The 22,770-nt window shown below is 45.7% G+C and overlaps 1 protein-coding gene across 1 annotated transcript in view; it reads right to left on the reverse strand.

Moving 5' to 3' along the window:
- The window catches only part of birc6 (baculoviral IAP repeat containing 6), a 135,256-nt gene extending 112,747 nt beyond the window's left edge, over window positions 1-22,509 (reverse strand). Inside the window, exons 1-12 of the mRNA XM_086164050.1 lie at window positions 22,107-22,509; window positions 16,231-16,412; window positions 13,081-13,218; window positions 12,018-12,211; window positions 11,158-11,269; window positions 9,053-9,135; window positions 7,362-7,587; window positions 7,133-7,281; window positions 4,941-4,999; window positions 3,163-4,839; window positions 1,068-1,217; window positions 748-973 (exon numbers count right to left, since the gene is read on the reverse strand). Of these exons, the coding sequence (XP_086020176.1) occupies window positions 748-973; window positions 1,068-1,217; window positions 3,163-4,839; window positions 4,941-4,999; window positions 7,133-7,281; window positions 7,362-7,587; window positions 9,053-9,135; window positions 11,158-11,269; window positions 12,018-12,211; window positions 13,081-13,218; window positions 16,231-16,412; window positions 22,107-22,317 (3,407 nt within the window). The 5' untranslated portion in view covers window positions 22,318-22,509. The remainder of the gene's footprint in view (window positions 1-747; window positions 974-1,067; window positions 1,218-3,162; window positions 4,840-4,940; window positions 5,000-7,132; window positions 7,282-7,361; window positions 7,588-9,052; window positions 9,136-11,157; window positions 11,270-12,017; window positions 12,212-13,080; window positions 13,219-16,230; window positions 16,413-22,106) is intronic.
- Window positions 22,510-22,770: the final 261 nt, after the last annotated feature.

The raw sequence follows: 22,770 nt of genomic DNA on the forward strand, positions 1-22,770 counted from the left end.
CAGTGCAAATACTTGATCCGAGGCTCGGGACACAGGACAAATATTGGTACTGCATAATGCCGTGTGTGCACAGGCTAATTTATGCCGCGCTCACGAGGGATTTCACTGCGAGGATTTTGACACTCGGGAAAAAAAAAACGGAGACCTAAGACTGCTCCACATGTATTTGATAAATGCAAAAATTATTTCTATTATTATATAGATATTATTATAATTATAATTTTTCTTTTATTTGTTTTTTCTCCCCTTAACCCTCGTGCGATCTTAACATTGTGTTTACTCCCCTCGTCCTATGGGTCAAAAATGACCCTAGTGGTGTACAGCCCACATGGAAACATAAACAAAAAAGAAGTATCACTTTTTCTAATAATGGGGTCTCTTTAGGAAAAGTCATAAAATTTCAAGTTGGAAAAAAATAGGTGAAGGTGTTTTTTCTACAGCTGAACATGGTAGTGGGTCACTTTTGACCCGCAAGGCAACACAAGGGTTAAACTAGCATCCAATTATATCCTGAACTGAATAACACGATCAATAATCTCCTGAAGAGCACTATTTACAACATTAAACGAAGTTGGATTGCAAACAAAATTTTTGGAGAAAAGAAAAAATGTTTAGCTAAATGACGGAATAAACAAAAAAAAAAACAAATGATTAAAAAAAAGGGCGCCAACAATTCCCAAGCTGCTTCTGGATGCATGTTTCATAAGGCTAAGTCTGGGTGCATTTAATTTGATGAATCCGAGCTACCTGTCGCTCTGCAGCTTCCAAGTGCGCGTGTGCTGTGCGGCGTCGCCGTGGTGCTGCTGGTGCAGGTGCTGCGGGTGGCGCCGCTGCTGCTGCTCCTGCTGCACCTCCACCCAACACGGCGGCACCGTGGCGGAGAAGCGCGGGGTCAGCGTCTCGAAGCGGGTCAGCTCCACCAGCGTCATCAGGCTGTCCGTCGTCAGCGGTTGGTCCACCAGGAGGTCCACTCCTGCACACACACACACACACACCGACCGGAGGCGGGGCGGATCAGACGTGAGCTGCCGCGTTAGCCTGGCGGCGTGGATGGGCGAGGGGACTACCTGTGATCCCGGGGCTGGAGGGGTTGGAGGAGGGCTTGGCCCCCTCGAGCAGCAGTTCAGGCCCTTTAGAAAGCGGGCCATCAATAAACATGTCTCCGTCATCTATATCGTCACACACACCTCCAATTTGAAGGAAATGAAGTTCTCCACCTTCGGGACAGAGCGGAAGCGCAATCAGTTGTGACCTTTACACACCTACCGTGCTTTTCCGGACGATGAGTCGCACTTTTTTCATGGGTTGGTTGGTCCTGCGACTTATATAATAGAATATATACGGTAATTTCACATGTTTGTTATTTTCACACTGTCTGCTCCTCCTGTTACTCCTGATTCTATTACTGATCCTATTACTCCCGACTCCTGAAAAACTGTGCAATATTTCATTTCACTGTGCAATATTCAGAACTGTGCAATATTTCATTCCATAACAGCTACACTACAATTTTTCCTTTTATCATACTATTGTGCACTCCTTACCTCACTTGTTACTAAGACGCTTATAGTTTTATCACTTGTTTACGAAGACACTTTATAGTTTATAGTTTATTTTTATTTCTAATTCTGCCTTTTTCTTTTTATTACTTATTACTGTTATATTTTCTGTAACTCTGGCACAACAATTTCCTACCGGATTAATAAAGTTGTTCTTATCTTATCTTATTCAGAGAAAATCTAAAATCTAAACATCAACTTACAAAGACAACTGAGAAAGACTGAACACAAACGTCCCGAAAAGCAAAATCATATTCTGCAGATTACGAGACGCAAGTAGTGAAACATGCGGGTGAAAATTGTAATTGAGCAGCAGAAATAAAGTTTGGAGTGAGCGAGAAACGAGCGGAGGATAATCTAACTGCGATGTAGAAAACGTAAAAACCTCATCGCGATATTTTTTCTTTTCTTTTTTGTTATGCTTTTTTTTTTTTGGGCTGGTGCGACTTATAGTCCGGAAAACACGGTATTTTTCTTTTTATTTATTAATATTTTACTTGAGCAAAAGTGGGTTATTTAGGTCATATTTAGGTCAAGTCAAGAAGATTAAAATTCTTCCAAATAAAAAGAAAAGTTCAATGAACTTATTGCATTTGTTTCAAATACACACAGAATAAGGGTTTTTCGTAACTCGCCCTGAAAGAAACAGCTTGAGGGACATTTAATGGCCGTTACTCAATAAAATGTTAACGCGGAAACTTCAGAAGTATAAATAATGTATAAAATCAGACAATATTGACGTTATTATTGACAAAATGTATTTCCAGGCCTTCAAAAGGATTGACCTCATGTTCCAAAATGTAAGCGACTAGAAAGCAGAGTCCACCTGTTGTTTCACACACACGCTAAATAAGGTTTTTCCTCTGTCGTCTCCACAGATGACGACCCCTTTTGAATATTAAAAAATGATTTACAGAATAGAACAGAATCCATTTCCTTGTAGAATATGAATGCAAAAAGAAAATACGTAAATTAAAAGATTATACTAACTGATCAAACTCATGGGATTCTCTTGCCATTTTGCGATTTAATTTAGCAGCACACACATCCCCCACAGAAATATGTGATAATCACAATGCTAAGTTACGGTCTTTCTGCAGAATATGGCTAAACAGCAGAACTAAAATTAAACAAGTTAGCAAATTGGGAAAATAACCAAAAAAAAAAAAAAAATTAGATTGAAATTTGATGCTATTTCACATGTCTCATTTTTACATTTTGCTAAAAAATAGTTCGAACCAATTACAAAAGATACGCCGAGAGCGACGCCGGGGAGTCTAATTCAGACCAACCAAAACCCTGCGAGATGCAAACGTGTACGATCGTGGATTAATGTTCCAACAGCGTTGGGAAAAAAAAAAACGGGATAAAAAGTCATGTTTCTGTTTATTCCTAGATGGCAGCCTATGTTTTTTCCCCCCTAACAGAAACAACTGATTTTAAGACCACTGTGGAAAAAACTCAACAACACACATAAAACACTGGTGAGCACGAGGGGGAGAGCCAAGGAACAGATAAAGCACCAAAAAAAAAAAAAAAAAAAGGCGAAAATATGAAGAATATTGCAGTGAATGATTGTTGAGTGCTCCGGGGGAATGCTTACCTTTGGTGCAGGCACAAAGGCGGTCGGTCCCAGAGCAGTAGGTAACTGAGACAAAAGGGTCTGTCTCTTCTGATCCCTCCTTTTTGGGCGGGTCCACCTTGGTCAGGACTTCCAGCGTGGACAGATCCAGGATCATGATGTACCCCGCCTGCGTGGTCACGACCAGGTGACCCAGGCCGGCCACCTCCAGCCTCTTGCTCTCCTTGTGGCCAGAGGCAGAGGCGGCGGAGCCGGCGGCGGCGGCGGCGCTGCCGCTGTTCGTGGCTGCTCCGTACGCAGTCCCAGCCGCAGAGCCGGCGGAGCCGGCGGGGCCCGTCCCGAAACCCGAAGAGACGTTTTTCGAGCCCGAGGGGACGGCCTCCTCCGGGGTCTCCTCGCTGTCGTCCTCCCTGCTGTCAAGCACGTCCGGAGGAAGCAGTATGAGAGAGGTGATTGCATCGCACGGGTCCCAGATTTGCTGCACCTTGACGGGCTCCTCGTCCAAGGTGACTATACGGGTGGAGTAGTTCAGTTTGTAGAGTGCAAGATAGCCGCCGCCGATTTTGCCCTTGTGCTGCTGCTGCTGCTGCTGCTGCTGCTGCTGCTCTCCTGGGGGCAGGATGAGGGTCGCTTGAGGCGGGGACCCCCCTTGGTTGTGGCCTTCCACCCCGTTGGCCACGGGGTGCAGGGGGTCCCCTTTGCGCTGACTGCAGAGGGCAGAGTGCAACAGGTTGAGATTGTTCAGCGCCTCCACTTGGTTGGTGGCGCTCAGGGATTCGGCGTTGCACGGCTGGAGCCCCACCAGCAGGTGCACGCCGTCCCAGCACGGCGTGATGGAGTCCACGTAGAGGTTCTCCTCTTCCAGCTGCTTGGGCAGCCTCAGGCACTGCACCAGCGCTCCGGGCCGAGGCGGCACGGACGCGGTGGCGGCGGCCAGGGTGCTCCATTTGTCCACCACCTGGACGTCGAACCCGCCCAGATTAGTAGCTGCGTCAGCGAACTGCTGAATGTAAGTGATGGGCGGATCCTGGAGGAGGAGCTGCTCGTGCGTGTCGAACTCCATCTCGATGATCTGCGGCACGGTGAACCCCTCCTCGTGGAGGCCCTTGCCCATGAGGTTGTTCATCTGAGCGAACACCTGCCCCGACGACTTGTCGTCGGCCTCTCGGATGCTGTACAGCAGCAGCACGGGTATAGTCCTGCGCACAGACGGCAGAGAAGACGGGCTGGGAGGTTGCGAGGCGGCGAGTTTCGAGAAGCCCTGGTCCTGGGCGGGAGTCTGCGCGTTGCAGGTCTCTATCTCCATGAGGCCCTGGTCCTGATGAGGCCCTGGGTGGAAGGGCTCCGGGCCCTGAGTCCTAAGAGGACCGCCCGCGGCCCTGCGCGCCAAAGACGGGGCCGCCGACAGGCTCCCGGCCGCGGAGCTGTTGGCCGCCGAGCGGTAGCTGAGCAGACCTCCGGCGAGCAGGCAGGGGAAAGGAATGTTGTGATGGTCGGGGGCCTTCTCCTTGGCTTTGGCCTGGCCGTGGGCCTTCGCCTGGTTTAGCGAAGGGTTGGCGCCCAGCTCCTCCAGGTCCTTGACGGTGTCCTCCAGCACGCTGGCCACCACCTCCCACTGGAGCTTCTCCGGCTGCTGGAGAACGCTGAGCGCCGTCACCGCTAGGCTAACGTCGATGCTCTCCCACTGGCACGGCTGGCCTGAAACGGACACCGGACGAGCGTCGGACGGGTCCTCGAATCCTTGAGACGCCTGCCGACGCGCGGCGGAAGATATAAAATCAAAATCGGACGTCTCGTACCTGATACCGACTCGGACCGGGAATGCTCATCGCTGTCTGAGTCCTCCAACTGGTCGTCACTGCAAAAGAAAGGGATTCAAAAGCTGGATCACGCTAAGAACAAGCAAAACAAACAAAACAAAACAAAAAAACAACGGTAACGGCGCTGAGAGAAAAGGTCAATCTGGCCATATCGATGCAGACTGTTTACAACTCATGCCCTGTCAAGATCAACTCCGAGCATTTTGCTACAAGGAGCTAAAAATGTTTAAATTGTAACTAACAGCGGCTCAATTAAGACGTGATGTTAATTTCATGTTCAAAAGCCTTCAAGCTCAGTCAAAAAGACATCTTTCAAATATTTGGTTTATTGTTGATAGTGTTGTGTAATTGCTGATTATTGCGACTCTCCTCCCTTAGTTCCTCAAGGCTCGATTTGTCACCCTCTATTTTTCTTTTTTTGTAGATGAACATTACAACATTATAACTTTAAAAAGCCAATGGAATCATTTAACATGTTGTCATTCATCACACGCTGACAACCTTTCTAACTTTATCTCGATCATGTCAAGATTACTATTATATCCTCAAAAGATTTACCCTGAATTTAGACTGTTTTCTGTTTACCAAAAGTGTCAGCATTTGTTGTTAATGCTAACGCTAGCCGATGGTGAAATCTACATTTATCTTTATAATTTGTCTATCATAATACTTTTTGCACGGAGCTGTAAAAAGATTGTAGGAAAAAAAAAATGAAATGGTCATGTTCATTTAAGACACAAAAGCTCACTTTGCAAACTACGAAAATAAAAGAAAATAAAAAAATCAAAAAAATCAAAAAGGAGCGATGGCTAGACTGGAATTTTCTGAAGTGATTTTAATTCCTAAAAACTGATCATTTTAAATGAAATGCTGTTAAAATTAAAAGTAGAAGACTGCTTCCTAACCTGAATTATATTCCGTGAGTCATTTAAGCCCTCGAGTCATCAACACTGTGTGTGGGTGTGTAGATGTTTATTGACATTTAAATTATGAATTCCTTTGTTCCCCCCCAAAAAATAAACCAATGCCAAAATTTCCTGACCTTATGACCTTATAAAAGGAATTTATTATCGCACGAATCTAATGGAAACCTTGCTTATAGCCGGACCCGGTTGTGTTTTAGTGACGAGACGCCGATATTCATGACTTCTGAGCCGTCTTTGGCTTGCTAAGTTTAAAATGCGAAGCAGAATATTGTTCGGTTTTCTAGAAAATGGATTCATTATGTGCGGCCTCGTGTTAGAAAACCGATGAGCCGTCTTTATTTAACGACCTTTGAGCTGCGACAGTGCAACCAATAAATTTAAAATCTGAGTGATAACACTTTACGCTCAGTTAGAGCTTTCGCGTCTTACTTTTATGCGGTTGCACTTTTTATGGCGGGGACTTTTCAAGTCACGGACGCAAACAGGCGACCGGCGCTGGAAAACGAGGCGCACCTTGCAGGAGCGTTCCCGCTCTGCTGTTCGACATCGAGATGGAACACGTGTGATGACGCAACCCGAGGTTTTCGCAACCAGAACACCAGAATAAGCCAGTGACTTTCTTCCTAGAATGCATCTTTCACAAGTACGCGACCCGCTTGTGGCGGAAAAGAAAAACACGAGTCACCGGACCCTTCCGAGGCCCTACGGTTATCATGGGCACCCTGTCTACCTGCCCCCGGACACAAATTATTGAAGCGCTGTGCGTTCTGACACACTTCTTTTATGGGTCGGTATTAACTTTTTAACATTTGAGCTACTCTCCTGCAAAGTCAGGCGACTTTGCTGCCCTCGCGTTCCCCGTTCACGGCCTGTTGCCATTTAACCAGTTTTCCTTCCTTCCTTGGACATCGATAGGAAGGTGGCGACCGCATCCCACGACGGCAGCCGTCTTAAAAATGCCCCGATCCAGTCGTCTCACCATCGCGCTTTATTCAAAGTCCCATTTGTCCCCTGTTCCCGCCACCTTTGAGGAACCGCTGAGGTTGATGAAAATGTTTTGGCCGATCTTTGTGCCCGTTTTTAGCCTGTCAACAAGGTGATACCCGCTGGAAATGAGAAACGACGTCCTCAATGCTAGAATGAGATTTCTTTCTACGAGTCGGACCTTCAACAGAAGCCCTTGAACTACTCGGTCAACTGCGTCAATACCGGTAGTTGTTATTTTTTCTCGGTCTGGCCGTTCACCTGTCTCCCTCTAGCTTGGGCAGGTCGGAGCAGGAGGAGGATTCCTCCAGCCAGGCCAGCGTAGGTCTCCGAGACTCCGTCAGCGTCTGCTGGATCAGCTGCCTCAGGATCGCCGGGTCGTACGGATTGATGTCGAACTTCAGGTGCACCTGTTTCGCGGACGCACACACACACACATTTAGCTCTCGTCGCGCCACCCGTCGGATGAGAGCGCGCCGTCCTCCCCAACCTTCATCATTTTGGAGACGTCCCAGATGCAGATCTTGCCCCTCTTGGTGGCGGCGGCCAGGAATTGCGGGCAGCTGCCGAAGCCGTAGCAGGCTATCTTGTCGGAACTGTCGGGGCTGTTGGGGAACTGGGCGGGGCTGGTGGCCAGAGTCACAGACAGCGGCACATTCTGCGTGTGTTCGCCCTTCACAAAAGGACAATTGGGAGAATGTCGCTCATGTTCTGACCTGGGAGGCGGGGGAGGAAGAATTGGAGAAGACGTGAGCTGCCGTCGCACCCTGAAAAACATCTGCGGCTAACGCGGTATTACAACAGCGAGTTTGTAAATATTCACGTCACGTCATCGAGGTGCGTCTGTGCCGCTTCCGCGACCTCACTGCCTCACCTGTCACATGTCATGCTCTAAATCAGTGATTCTTAACCATAGGGCCGCGCAAAAAAAATCTGTTTTGTGCGCGTGGGCCGCGAGGGCTGCGGGACGCAATAACAACTCCTGACCATGTAGCGGCGCTAATGCATCAGTCAGTTGTTACTTTAACCAGCTTCATAAATAAGGAGAAGACGACACTCAGCTAGCTGTAAACAAACAAGATGGAGAAATATTTCAAACGAAAAAGTGAAGACGCCCCCCCGCCAAAAAGAAAATTTTTGCGCAAGTACAATCCCGACTTCATTAAGTACGGCTTTGTAAACGGAGGTAGCGAGGCAGTGCCGAGTGTGTGGAGTGTGTGTTAACGCTGTCCAACGAAGCACTTCAGCCGTCAAAACTACAGCGGCACCTGGAGACCGAGCATCCGACGCTTGTGGGAAAGCCGGTGGAATTTTTCAAGAGAAAAGATCGATTGTGTCACTGACTGGCAACTCTAAAAGTGCACTGAAAGCTAGCTAGCTCGTAGCCAGACGTGTGGCACAAAGTAAGACACCATTTTATTTCATTTTATTTGACAAGGTTTTTGCTTGGTAAACTGTAAGTGGATTTGGTTTATTGAATTGAATACAAATCAAACCAAGAGTGAGAGAATTATAAACCTATACGGTGTATATATTAATAAATATACAATATACTTTAATTAATAATAATAAATAATATATATCAAAATTATATTTAATGGGCCCTGGGCCCACTGAAAAAAATGGGCCTCAGGGTCAGAAAGGTTGAGAACCCCTGCTCTAAATCACCTTGTCGGTAATTTTGTTTATTTATTTTATTCCGGCCTGTTATTGTCACTCTATTTATATTGTCGTTTAGTTCTGTCGTTTGTGTTCCTTGTTGTTGTCCATTATCATCCCTGATGTTGCTGCTACTGTTGTTGTTGTTGTTCTCCCTGCTGTCTATTTATTGCCGCTATCTTCAGTCTTCTAATGTCTCTCTATTTATATTCAAATGTATTTTTTTTTCTCATTTTTGACATTACACCTGTTACGCTACTGTGGCAAAGCAATTCCCCCTATGGGGATCAATAAAGTTAATCTTATCTGTACGTCGGCTATGAAAAAAATCTCAAACTGTGTTGGCATTGTTTTCATGCTTATCCACACGTCAAATTGATATTTAAATTCTCAATTCTGCGATGTCGCGCGCGATCCTAGGATACAGCCATTCCGTCTGTCGCCGCGCCGTGTTTTTTTTTCTATCGGAAAGAAATGAAAAAATCCCTGCGTTTTTATTTCCGTCTTGGGTTTTTGCCTCACCAGGGCTCGTCGGTCGGTTCCCAGCACACCAGACAAACGCTGCAGGTGAAGCACATGGCTCTGTCGTCCCCCGTGGAGGCCGGCTGCCGGGACAGCAGAGGAGGGGACGTTCGTTATTTCAAAAGTTCAACAGCGAGTAAATTAAAGGGGAAAAAAAAAAAAAAAAAAAAAAGGCATCTTACCTCCGCAAACTAATAAAAATCAACATTAAAATTAAACCAGTGAATCCATATTTATGTACAATTTAATGTCCATTCAAACTGTATTTGCATATTGCATAAATTATCTTCTACTCATTTCTACTTGTAAATTATGCCCATAGTTCCTATCTATAGTCTCCTACATTTGATGAATATATGCATCTGTATAAAATGGTCATCGTATCCCATCTGTAAATCACTGAATATACCATATACAGATTATTAAGAGAGTTTTATGAAGTTTGTTGGTGTGAGAGAAGAGGATACAGAGAATATGGTAATATGAAGAGATATTGCCAAAATGAAAAGGTCGATAAACACAACTACCGTATATTTGGGACTATCGAGTGCACCTGTATAGCGGCCGCACCTACTGATTTTTAAAAGAAAAAAGAAACTGTACATAAATTAACCGCAGGTGTCCCCGTTGAGACATGAGATATTAACACAGCAAGATGTTACAGGAAACATGTATTTGAAAATCAACGCAATAAATGACGGTGACGTCCACAACTCCCGTTACAGAACGCAAAAGCTTATTTTTTACGACCAGATGCCGAGCTCACGTTCAGCAGCTCGGTTTCCCTCTTAGACGGCCAGACGCTTTCAAGTCCAGAGCCGCATCCAATGCATTTCTGCGTGTCTTTTTTGCAGCGGGTGTGTGTGTGTGCAAAAAGCGCAAAATGGCCGATATGAAGAGCGATCGTCAATGCGGGCGGGTTTTGGCCGTAAAATTGTCGTAAAAGCAGCATTTCTCAGAGCGTTTGGGGGAAAAAGTAGCGGCTTATAGGCCGGAATTTTGCAGTAGTATAATAATTCAGTTCCTATTTAGAGATTTGCATGTGTGTGTGTGTGTGTGTGAGTGCCACCACATAGGATTATGGGTAATGACTCCATTGCTTACAAATCCCACCAACCTCCTCCTTGGTAAATATACTGCTCAAAAAAATCAAGGGAACACTTGAACAACACAATGTAACTCCAAGTCAATCCCACTTGTGTGAAATCATAGTGTCCACTCAGGAAGCAACACACATTCATTTGGACTTGTTTTAAGGACATTACATCAAAGTTGGATCAGCCTGGAGTTTGTTTTTACACTTTAATTTTGAGTGTGATTCCTAATCCAGACCTCCATGGGTTGATACAATTGATTTCCATTGATCATTTTTGTGTGATTTTGTTGTCGGCACATTCAACTGTGTAAAGAGCAAAGTATTTCATAAGAATATTTCATTCATTTAGATCGAGGATGTGTTTTTTAAGTGTTCCCTTTATTTTTTGGAGCAGTGTATATATATATATATATATATATATATATATATATATATATGTGTGTGTGTGTGTGTATATATTTTTTACATTATATATTTTTATATATATATATATATATAAAAATTATATCACACGCTGTTCAAAAAATAAAGGGAACACTAAAATAACATAACGTATAATATTCCCTTTTTCACTTTTTTTTACTTCTTCACTTTTTAATTTTTTCTTTCTACACATTGATGTATTTATTCTTCAAGTTGTTGTTTATATTTTTTTATGTGATACATATATATATATTTATTAAAATTTTTGGTCTTTTATACATATATATATATATATATTTTTTTTTTCTTTTACATTATACACTGCTCCAAAAAATAAACACCAAAACCACTTTAATTTTGAGTGTGATTCCTAATCCAGACCTCCATGGGTTGATACAATTGATTTCCATGGATCATTTTTGTGCGATTTGGTTGTCGGCACATTCAACTGTGTAAAGAGCAAAGTATTTCATAAGAATATTTCATTCATTTAGATCTAGGATGTGTTTTTTAAGTGTTCCCTTTATTTTTTGGAGCAGTGTATAAACACAAGCGATTGGATGTTCGGATTTCTCCCAGAACCTACCTGGTGGTAGAACCCTGCCTGAGCCATGGGATCCGGCTGAGCCCACCTGTAGCCGGCGTGTGGCCACGATGTAAAAGTCTCCCTCCTGTTGGCCTCGCTGTACATCAGCGATCTGCGGACGACAGAGCGTGTCAGACGCGGCTACAAGGCAGTCGCATTTCCCCGGAAGAGGCTTTTCCGCGCGTAATCCTGGTCAACTTTTGCGATGAGGAACGAGCGGAGGAACCCCGGAAGTGTTGCGCTCGAGAACAAAGTGAGACCCCGACAAAGTGGGCTTTTCGGGGTCCTCAGTCTGGTTGTGTGCTCTTCCACACTTTTTCGACAAACTGTACTTCAGTCTCATGGGCCGCGCTAACAAGAAAAGCCCTGCAGGTGTGTAACAGAAGAGGAGAACATTAAGTCTTCTTGTTTTTGTTTTTTTTTGTTTTTTTTTTAAATGGCTAACGGGAAAAGCGTCAAACTTTGCTGAATCGAGCGACGCTCAGCCTTTGATCATAATTAGCCGGCCTAATTTTTGTGGAGGGAATAAAAAAAAAACGCCAAACGCTGTAATAACCAATTTCTCACTGGATGGTGTCGAAACTAAATGCTCGTCTCGAGCATTTCCATCACGCCTGAAGATGCAGCTTTTTGGTTGGACGGTTGCGACATTTATAACGGTCGAGACGTAGCGACAAAAGTCACGCGGGAGCTGCCCCTTTTTTCCGGCATTGCTTGGAAAACTGCTGGACCCCGAGATCACATTGTCTTCTAAGAGAGTGAATTCGGTGTCCTCAGCGTTCCAGCCTCAGATGGACCGAGAACCTCAACGAGGCCCGCCGGTTTTTAAGGGTTAGACCAGTGTTTCCCGGGCAGCTCACCGGTCTACGGATCGTCCCGGGCCCACCCCCAGCTCAGGCCTGGCGCTGGACAAGAGGTAGGAGAGCCTGTCCATGATGGATGAGGCCACAGACAAGGCAGCGATGTTCTGGTTGATCTTCTTCAGCTCATTGACGATGGCACTGGCAACCAGCTTCAGAACGTGGTGGGGGAGTTGGAAGGTGACTGTCGCCCACTGAAATGATAGTGTGAGGGAAAAATTTTAAAGAAAAATAAAGAAAAATAAAAAATTCCCGAATCACGCGACGCCCCCAATTCTTTGGTTTCCCCACAACTCACACATTGGGAAAAGAGACGTCAGCCAACCCAGATAAGTGCCCATCCCATCGTCCAAAAATAATTCATAACAGCAAGATTTCTCAAAAATATCATAAACAACAAGCAAGATATTGAACATTCACGCGCTTGTGAGAATGATGACATGCGAAAAGAGCTGTCATAAAGTCTGCATTTTGTCGGCATTTTGTCCGTGTATCGCGATTTGACTAAATCCAATAAACCTTTATCGAGAAACCTTTAGCTGGATCCGTCTTTAAATTGGGCTTGGGGTGAAAATGTGGCGGCAGCAGACGGTGGGCAGAGAGCTGGTCCGGGGGACCGGAGAGATTTCGAAAACAGACCGCGTCCGGAAAACTGGCGCGGGTCCGTAAATAGTACCGAATTATAACTGCTCCGCCAAACACAACTTCATCCTCCGGCATCGGGATCCGGGAAACACTTGAAAGTACTGAAACATTTATCGACTCAATCCCTCCGTGTTTTAGAAAACTGACCGCCGATAACATCGCCGGCGATGGAAACGTCACGGACGCGTCTATTTTCCACAATTTCAAATATAGGATGTGTATTTTCGGCGTCTCTCCAACGCTAACAATCAATGCAGTCGGCCCGAGAGCCAAAAACGGTTATCAATGGCTTCATCGCCGGCAGGGCGTGCACGGTGGACCGCCGGCGTGCTCCGCCTGACTCGGGAGGGGAAACGCTGCTGACGCGATGTATATTTAGTCCGTCGCATCGGCCAAAACGATCAACCTGAAGACTGACCTTGGCCACTTTGTGATTGGCTGCCGTTTCGTGTGAGGTATTCTTTAGTCCCTCTTTCAGTTGCGTGATGAAGAGTTCGTAACCCTCCGTGTTGGACACGTCGATCTTTTCCTGACAGGCTGACAGCACCTGCTGGGCCTGAAGACACACACACACACACACACACACACACACACACACACACACACAAACAGAACAAATGCAAACACAATCGTCGTTTAGAAGGCGATTGATCGCTTGGATTGCTTCCAGGCGGCCAAGACTCACTCAGCACTCTCAACTTTTCTGCAACTTTGGCTGGTCCAGGTAAGGATGGAAGCACACAACTCACTTTGTGATGTCATTTCCTAACCTTGAGACTTGGAAAAGACTTGTGCAAAACTATCATCTCACACCAGCGGACATCTTGAGACTGGTTTTTAAGGCTAGCTTAAAAGACGATGGATTTCACATCTGAAGATTTTGAAAACTAAAACCGGATTATTTTCCCGTCGTGCGATGTTTTGCCATCCTGCTCGTACCAGGTTTCCTGTTTTGTTGGAGTTCATTTACTGGTTCTTGAGTCTCTTCACCTCGACGTCAGACAAAGACTGGCGATAATATCAAACACGCTTGATATTGTCATAGGCAAAGACGGCGCTATGACTGCGCTAAGACTGGAGGACTACCAGCTTGACGGGACTCCAGTAAGACCCCCCTAAGATTATCTTCCAATTTCTAATTTTAAGTCTGCGGCTGGAACATCGTTAACATGGTAATTGGTTGTAGTTTGCCGTCTTCTCTGTCACTTCTCTGTCATAACAACACTGCAACCACAACATGTATTGCAATATTTTTAAGTTGTGGCTGCTGAAATTTTAACGAGAGAGGCGATGCCGGGTCTGTTACGTGGAAACTCTGATGCTGACGGAGGCTTTGCTTCTTTGTGAGGAGTTTGACGGCTGACCGTACAGCTCAGGTAGGCATTTCTGTCTCGGCGAGCACAAAAGTCACCGGTTATATTGTTGACTGCAACTGTTGACTGCAGTGTTACAACTCTGTGTGACCAAACCGGTTTGCGCATTTAAACAGCGGTCCGGCCCGACGTTACCGTCAAGATTAGGGGGAAAAAGGGAGCTGGCCGGCTAGAAAGCAAAAAAAAAAAAAAAAAAAACGCCGTGTTAGCATTTTTTGAGGAAGAAGCAGCATTTGCGACACTTTCTTCGGCCTCAAGTGCACAAACGACAGGAAGTGTCCTTATTTACAGGAAAGAAAGGTTACATTTGCATGCCGCGGCACCTGACGGCAGCAGGTGGGGAATACTCTGTGAGACGTACGAGCGGAGCCCGGGTCGGGTCGATGGCCCACAAAATGGAGAGCGAGCACCGAGGGGTAACATCCTTCCTAATGGACAGCGGGGCACCATGCCAGCGCCTGACATAACTTTGAGAAAGTTTGAGGGGAGGAAAAAAAAAAAAACACTCAAGACTTCCTCTGGAGGGTTTGAACCTTCCTCTGTGAATCCGAGATTTTCTTTTATTTATATTCAAACAGTGAACTGTTGCTAATGGGCGGATCTGACTTTATCTAATGGACGACGCCTCGGCAATTGGTGACCCCCGGAGTTTCCGCGGAACGCCGGTTCTGTTGTGGTGGTTTCGAACTTTGTCAACAACCCCCCGCCTGGGGGGTCCCGGGCGCCGGAGTCCAAATGAACAGGTTCCAGCATAAAAATGCAGGTATACGACATCTTACCCATCTCAATTTCTTTTCATACTCACAAATTCAATTCATGAAAATTCAGTTTGATTTTGCAAGTTGGACCGTTCCCGACGTGCGTCGATGTCTTCTACGGCTACAAATTGATTTTGTTTAAACCAGGGGTGTCAAACTCATTTCTCATGGCGGCCACATACGGCCTAGGTAGATGTCAAGTGGGCCGGACCATTAAAATAATAGCATGTTCAACAATAAATAACCAAAATATCATGTCTTTCCTCTGTTTTGGTGTAAAGAAGTACAAGGACATTAGAAAATCTTGGAATTTAATGACCAATCCCTTTACAAAACATTTCATGAAACACCTCGTATTTCCTTAGACAAAAGTGAAATTTACTTCTATCATTCACATGTTTGCATTGCAATCATGTGATCATGAGATCACACTGATCTTACAAAGGCACAAAACTTTAACAAGTAATTGGTATTGAAAAATATAGTAATGCACTTTAAGATTAAATGAGACTTATAAAGAAAGGGATTTTTAAACCATTTCCACATGTGCATATAAAATCTGAATTGAATCCCTGCCTTCACCCTCCAAACTGAAAAGAGTGCTATTAAATGTGTAAGGATGAGAGTGTTCACCTGTCCTGTAAATGTGTAAACTTCATACATGAAACATGCAAACACATACAATACATACTGGAAATGTATGGAGTTGCATGAACAGTAGAATTCCATCATACTAGTTTGTAGTGAAGCTGGTGACTTAACTTTAAATTGCACATATTCGCTAGCAATTAGCTCGCTGGCTTTTACCGCCGCTTCACTGATTTCTCAGCTCTGGGTGAAAGTGGACGCTGTTTCCTCCGACCTGCCAGCGATTCATTGATCTTATCTCTTCTCAGTTTCTTTACAAGCTGTCATATTTTTCGCTCTGATGAGTCTCGTAGCGGCGCCGTATAATATATTCCTTAAATACCGAAACTTGTTGCAAACGCGCTAAGCACAAAGGTTTCCCGTGCGTCTCCGTAAATAAATAGGACGTAGTCAATTTTTCTTTGAAAATTCGACACTCTTTAACTACTTTTCTCTGTTTTGATAACGACATTTTGGCTAATGAGGGCGTAGCGGGAAGGTGGAGAACAGGGTAGAAACAACGTGCTAACAAGCAGCAGGTGGTGCATTAATAACGTCTGCTGATTGGTCCGTCTCAGTGATGCGGATTGTCGTCTACTCTGACCAAAATACTGCGCCTCCTAGCGGAAAATTCTCGAATTGCACTTCATTAAAAAAAAATAAATCCTTGTCTTTTATGCATTTTTTCACTTTCAAATTATCCTGCGGGTTTGGTCGAATCCCCTTGCGGGCCGTATGTTTGACACCCCTGGTTTAAACCATCTCAGACGAGTTTTGGCGAAACATGGGGCGCTCGCGGCGCTCTCTTACCTCTGTGACGGGAAGCTCCAGCTGAACCGTGTCCTCGGGTTTAGATACAGGGGGCTGGAGGGCTGTGTCCAGGAGCAGGATGCCGTTCAGGTCCTTCCTGCATCCCACTGCATAGTCATCCACAAAAAGCACCTTGTCCACTGCAGGAAAGTACTGACACCTGACCCTGCCGCCAGGTTTAGCTGCAACAAAGAGAGAGGACGCCGTTGGAGACGAGAGGAGACGTAACACAGACGGGCTTAAAACGACCTTCGCTCCTCGGACGATTTTGTCTCACATCCTGAAAAAAACACCGGCGCCAAAAAACATTTGCTCCGACCCCGACCGGCCCCGGAGTGGGCAGAGGCGGCGCGACAAAATCACTCACGACAATCTCTCATTTTAGATGTTTTAAATGAATTCTGCTGCTAACGACTGAGAGGCGCGCAGCCCGACACCGGGGTGTTTCCCCGTGGCTGAAATGGATGAGCGACAGAAGCGGTGTCACTTTCGTGAAACGCCTTCGAGCAGCTCCAGCTAATGTCCTCCAAACATACCGATCGCACAAACGAAACTAAACAACTAAACTGTTGTTCTTATTTTTTTTTTTTTTTTTTTACTGTTGATACAATTTTCTTCTATTATTTATTATTGTTATGTTTTTCTTGTAATGCTGACACAACGATTTCCTTCGGGATAAATAAAGTTGTTCTTATTGTTATTCTTAAAGCAACATCAGTTACCTTCTGACCAGTGTTTCTTTTGGGTTGCGATCCACCATTCAAAAATGAAAGTTATTATACTTAGCGTAATGATATATTTTTGATATTCCATGTCGCAACATTTTGGATTCCAGATATTTCAAGACACACAGACCATGGATGAGTCCTAAGTCTCTTAAAGCGGACAGACTTTCGGTTTTTCTAGGCTTTAGACCAGATGAGCCAAACAATTCGGCCAACAAACAAAGAAGAAAGTTTAAAAAGTTTATTTCCTGTGCATCTTGTATTTGCAAGTGTTATTTGCAGTGCTTATGTCCTCTATTGTAAGTCGCTTTGGATAAAAGCGTCTGCCAAATGTAATGTAATGTAATAAAACGACATGAATTTTATTTTTGTTAGGCTTACAGGTATTTTATTTGGGAAAAATTGCCACTTCCGCCTGCGCCTCAATCCTGCACTTGACTCAAAGGGTTTTTCGGCAAGCTCACCCCGTCTAAAATGTCCTGCTAACAAATGTGACTGGAGAGCTTGTTTGAAAAGGGGGAAAAGGCCCAAAAATGGGTCTCCGAGATGCATTTAAGAGAAAACACCACCTGAAACGGGTTCATCGCAACAGTTGACTCACAAACCCAACCCAACCACAAAAGTTACCCAGGATGAAAGAGGTCCGTGGCACTAAAAAGGTTTGGGGGCGCCGCTTTCGACCGCTGTCGCATAAACAAACACCGCACTGTAAACACGGATGACAATCTGCTGTCTAGCGAGCGGAGGAGTCTTGGAGCGACCGGGCGAGTTCACACCACATGTCCGAGCGGCGACATTGGATCTGGTGCTGGAGGTCCCTCCGCCGGGGATGAACACCGATGGGTCCGTCTCTTCTCCAAACTCACTCCTCGAGAAACCACCAACACGAGCTGGTACGTCAATGTCGCTCATGCTGTCGTCTACTCAAAGTTACACGGTAAAATAACTGTCTAACCTTGCACGTTACACACAAAAATAGCAATAAGAAAATGAAGGATGTGTTGTGGAATTTATATCAGAAAAGGGCAGTTACACATTGTTTCAGACAGCACAGTCAGTTTATCCCTGCGGAGACAACATCTCTGCAGTTTTTCCTTCCTTGTCCCGCACTCTCGTTGGCTTTAGCTCGTTGCCGCTTTCCGTTCCGATAGCGAAACATTCAGATAAATACAAAGGGATTCGGTCTGAAGTCAAGTATCGTGAAGAATCTGTCAAGGTCTCTGCGGTGAAACGACGCGGTGACTGAAAACGACTCACAATTTGCCAGCGATAAGTGGGAGGTTGCACAGCGGGGGGGGGGGGGGGAAGGAAGAAGAAGAAAAAAAATCAAGGCTAAAATTCTGTATTCTAAGCTCTGCCAAAGTCCACACTACCCGCGGTTGTCATCATGCAAACACTGAAGGTGACTTCAATACTGTACAGTGGGAAAATAGCAACGTTCCAAGCTGAACCTTTCAATGTAGACCTGAGAGCGACGCATCTACTGTCCGCCGGGGGTTCCGGAATAGCGGAAGAAAAGAGGAAGTCGGCATCGAGAAATACATCCCCCCTGTCTTTATCATGTTTTCACCACCATCCCGATTTCCATTTCAATTGCACTGGTAACCTTGACGGACGAGAGCGGCGCAGGATGAGAGTCCTCGGCGGCTCGGTCCCGAGAACAAGCGAGCAAAACGCTTTACACGTGACGACGGCCGTAACCGGGAACGGTTTCCGATCAAATCGCGACTATCCTGACATTCCGGTTGCGTGCGATGAGCGGCGTTGACGCCCTGGCTGCTTAAATAACTTGGAAAGCACTTAACATTCTAACCGGCCGCTATGCAAGATAGGCGAGCGGCTAATCGGCGGGTCATTCTCCGAAAACGTCCCGTGCAATCTCGATGGTTCGGCGGTGTCTATTAAACGGATAAGAGCGTTAAAACTGGGACAGTTGTTTTTCCCAAGCACTGAGACGCCACAAATAAAGGTTAATATTTGATTAAGTCTATCATTTACATACGGTTTCAAAACATCCAGGGGAAAATACAGCTTTAAATGCAGAAACACCGGCGTGTTTGCGCCTCCATACATTCGTCAAAATGGAACGGAAATATGTGGAAAGTATTTGTGAAAATATTCCAGGGTTTGTCTGCCGGTGCAACCGAAAGCGCCACGTGTCGGGTACATGCAGGGGATGCCTGGCACGCAACCTGTGTGATGGTGGCAGCAGGGGTGCGACAAAATTCGTTAGAAAACTAAAATGCTGGTCCTGCGGGCAGTGGGGTGTCTTGTCAGTCGAGTGCAGCGCCGGAGCGCGGGGTCCGGAGAGGGCACGTGTGCGCAAGACTAGTTTAACACGATGTCGGAAACAACGAGACAAGATCACGAGGTGAGATTTAGCATTTAGCACTGAGCTGAGGTGAATCTATCCTGGTCGGCATGCGTGTGACGTCATCTTGCGATCCCACGAGTTTTAGTTCAATCACAGCGGCATCCGTCTGGCGGCACGGGCTCTGTCAACTGTACACTGCAACGCGGCCCCAATACACCGGGGGGAAGTCAATGCGTTGAATTTCACCTTCCAAACCCGTGCTACAGAAACTGTGATCCCCCTCGGTTGGGGGAGACAAACAAAAAGAGGTAGATTGACGAACACGCCTTGGGATCTCGGACGAGTCTTGGGCGAGAGACACGAGAGGACACGCCAGAGGTAAATGAATAAACGTCCTAATTTATTTGGGAATCGTGCATGAATGCACTGAAAATGTCTTGTTTTCTGACGTGCAAAGTAACATGCATGGATAGTTCCGATCTACGTATTTACTCCGACCGTGTCCCACTTGTTGGTTTGATTCAAAACCTGAGCATGATGGGTGTTAAATAAAGGCAGCAAAGACGAAATAATGCGGATCACTGGTCACTTGAGTTCAAAACACACACACACATGTATGTCACTAACAAAGTCAGGATAAAAGATAAAAACAAAAGTTTTTCTCCTGGGCATATCTGTTGTTTTTGGGACAAATATTCCCCATTCAGCTTTGTCCTGCTCACAGAGAGGTGAACACATATTTCAGAAATGGGTGAAATTCGCTAAGCTGAGGTCATTAGCTCGAAATATGACCTTACGCTTCTCCGGGTAAACCTGCTGACCTTCTGATGACAAGAGGACCGACATCTTCCCAGATTTGAATAAATAAACTGGAGGAATCTAATCAGGCGTGTCATTACATTATTTGTGTAATATCCCCCTTTCGGTGTATCGGGTGTTGTTTCCTGTGCTTCATCAATACATACATTGTGAAAGACTTAGATGCTGATAAACCATCCAAGAAGGAAATATCTGTTTAAATGCTTGATATTACTCCCTTGATTTTGTCCTTGTGATCATACGGCAGCCATACAATGAGCATACGGAACATGACAACCTGTGCACAAGAAATCAGATGGTCTGGACATGGCGCCGTACCGTGCTTAAAAATCTTAAAGATAATGTATACAAACAATATCGGCATGATGAACTCAAGGGAACTGTGTTGACATTAAACACACACCAGGGCTCTGTCTGCACTAACGAAAGGCAAAACTCTTTGCTGAGTGCAAATCTTATTTTACAGCAATGCATTCTGGGTCAGGTGAGGATGACCACAGGGCTACGCGTGGCCACGGAGAATTTCTTGCTGATTAAGTTTGCATCTGGACATTTGTCATTTCATCAAAATGCAAATTATATGAGGTTGGAGCGCCTTGTATTTGATTCCACCTGCCAAGATTTGCTCAAGGGGCCTCATTTACACCTGGGTAGTGAGGTGTGATTGGAGTGATGGGATTTTAACTGCGTTGAGTTTGAAATTCCAAGAAAATATGCTGAGAATAATTTGGGATCCGATCAGCCAAACCAGCTCCAGATGTGTCACGAAGGCAACGATTGAAATTGATCAGAAGTGAATAATCCAGGTTGTCATTGGAGAACAACCACGACACACACACACCACCTTCATAGTCAAGGCTATGCCACTTCCCGCTTGCTCAGCGGTGTCAATATTTTCCAAACCGTGGTCGCGAGTTAAAGCTCGGGTTAAAGAGCAAAGTTATGCTTGTGTTGTTCCTGTTTGTTGTCGTCATTGCAACAAACACAAACAATCTACGCGTAGGTCAATGTAGAAAACCCTGTCAATACGTCAGGCGTAAATATGACTGGACTCAAATCACGGGAGCTGCAGCGAATGGGTAAGATAAAATCACCTTTATTGATCCCCAAAGGGGAAATTATTTTGCCACAGCAGCAAGTCCAAGCACAGGTACGGTGTAGTCTCTAAAACCGAGACCAATGTGTTGTCAGTTTCTGATTTCACAACACTGAGACAGTAAGTGTGACATGATGTATCAACAAAACACCAGTTGCTCGGCTGTGGATGCATGTGCTGTTTCTTTCTCCGCAATGTCCTATCAGTCCGTTGGAACATCTGAACATTTTGTGCAGACTGCTCACAACCGAGTTTTTATTTATTTTAAGGCGTAAATGAGACAAGTTAGCCCTGACAAGCTAATAATAAGGTGACATGACAGCGGTTCTGCTGCATCAACCCTTGACTTTCTACATCACAACATTGCTCATAAACGCGCGTTCTAAAGCCTGTAAAGTTGTGCTGCTAATAGCTAACCTAACGAGGCTGCCGGAACAATAAAAATACGATCGACTCGGAACAATTCACGCCGTTTAGTCAAGACACAGAGCATATGATTCGCCGCATATGCGAGATACGAATCATACTAATGACGTCGGGAATGTTTTTTGTCTTGACAGAACAGAAAGTGACAGGGTTGCCGGGCGAAGCGGCATGCTAACAGCTAGCATCGCGGCTACATTTGTCATGTTAGCAAACTTAGTAAACAATAGCAAACCCCGGGGCTTCGCCGTTTAAGTCGGACCCCGGACGAAGCAACCTTCAACGGCGACGTTGACGTTTCGGGGGGTAAACGCCAAAAGCGAAAACACGTCTTGTTTCGGAATAATCTCGCTAGGCCCCGAAGACAACTGCTCGGCGGAGCTAACGTCGGAGCTCAACCCGCGTCGCGCTCGGGGTGTCTGTTGACAACCGGGGTGTCGGTTTGTTCAATCGGGACACCGGTGGTTGTCACGGCGTGACAGGGATCCCGGGGACTTACAGTGCAACGCTGAAGCTTGGAGAATAGCCCCCGACGTGCCGTCTATTACTTTGATGCTGCCGCCGCTGGTGACGGCTAGGATAGCGTTGAGGGCCGGGTGGTAGGAGAGGCTTCGCAGGCCCTCCTCATCGCAACGCAGGCAACCGTCCCTCAGTACAATCCAGTCCGAGGAGGTGGTCGAGCCGGAGCCCGGCGAGGCCGCGGCCGCCATCTTTCCTTAGTTTTCCCACCTTCCCCTTCCCCTCTTAGGTTTGTAAAGATCCGCCGATACACGTAATGTCGCTCGATCTAAAAGACTAACTGAATTGTCACTCCTCTGCCACTGCCGACTCCCTCTGCGGCTTCTTCTCCCCCCGCCTGTCACCGCAGCAGTGGCTATTCACCATCAGCATTGAGGAACTCCAGGCTGGGCGCTCTGTCAGTTACATGATAGGTGAACGGAGGTAGCGTAGCCTTCCGACAAATCTCGCGAGAACACACGGGGGGGAACGAGAACGAGCGGTGGAGGAAAAAAAAAAAAACAAACAAAAAAGAAGAATTTGGGGGAAAATCCCCCCAAAAATTGTATCTCAGCGACAAATGATGATGCGATTTTTATGATTTGTAAATTATGAAATTCGCAAAAGCAAATAGGGGAAAAAACGAGTCAAACTGCTGAAAAATA

The sequence above is a fragment of the Fistularia commersonii genome, chromosome 2, assembly GCF_037954325.1.
Source record: "Fistularia commersonii isolate RoL2024-O1a breed Wild chromosome 2, RoL_Fcom_v1.0, whole genome shotgun sequence".
Classification (NCBI taxonomy): domain Eukaryota; kingdom Metazoa; phylum Chordata; class Actinopteri; order Syngnathiformes; family Fistulariidae; genus Fistularia; species Fistularia commersonii.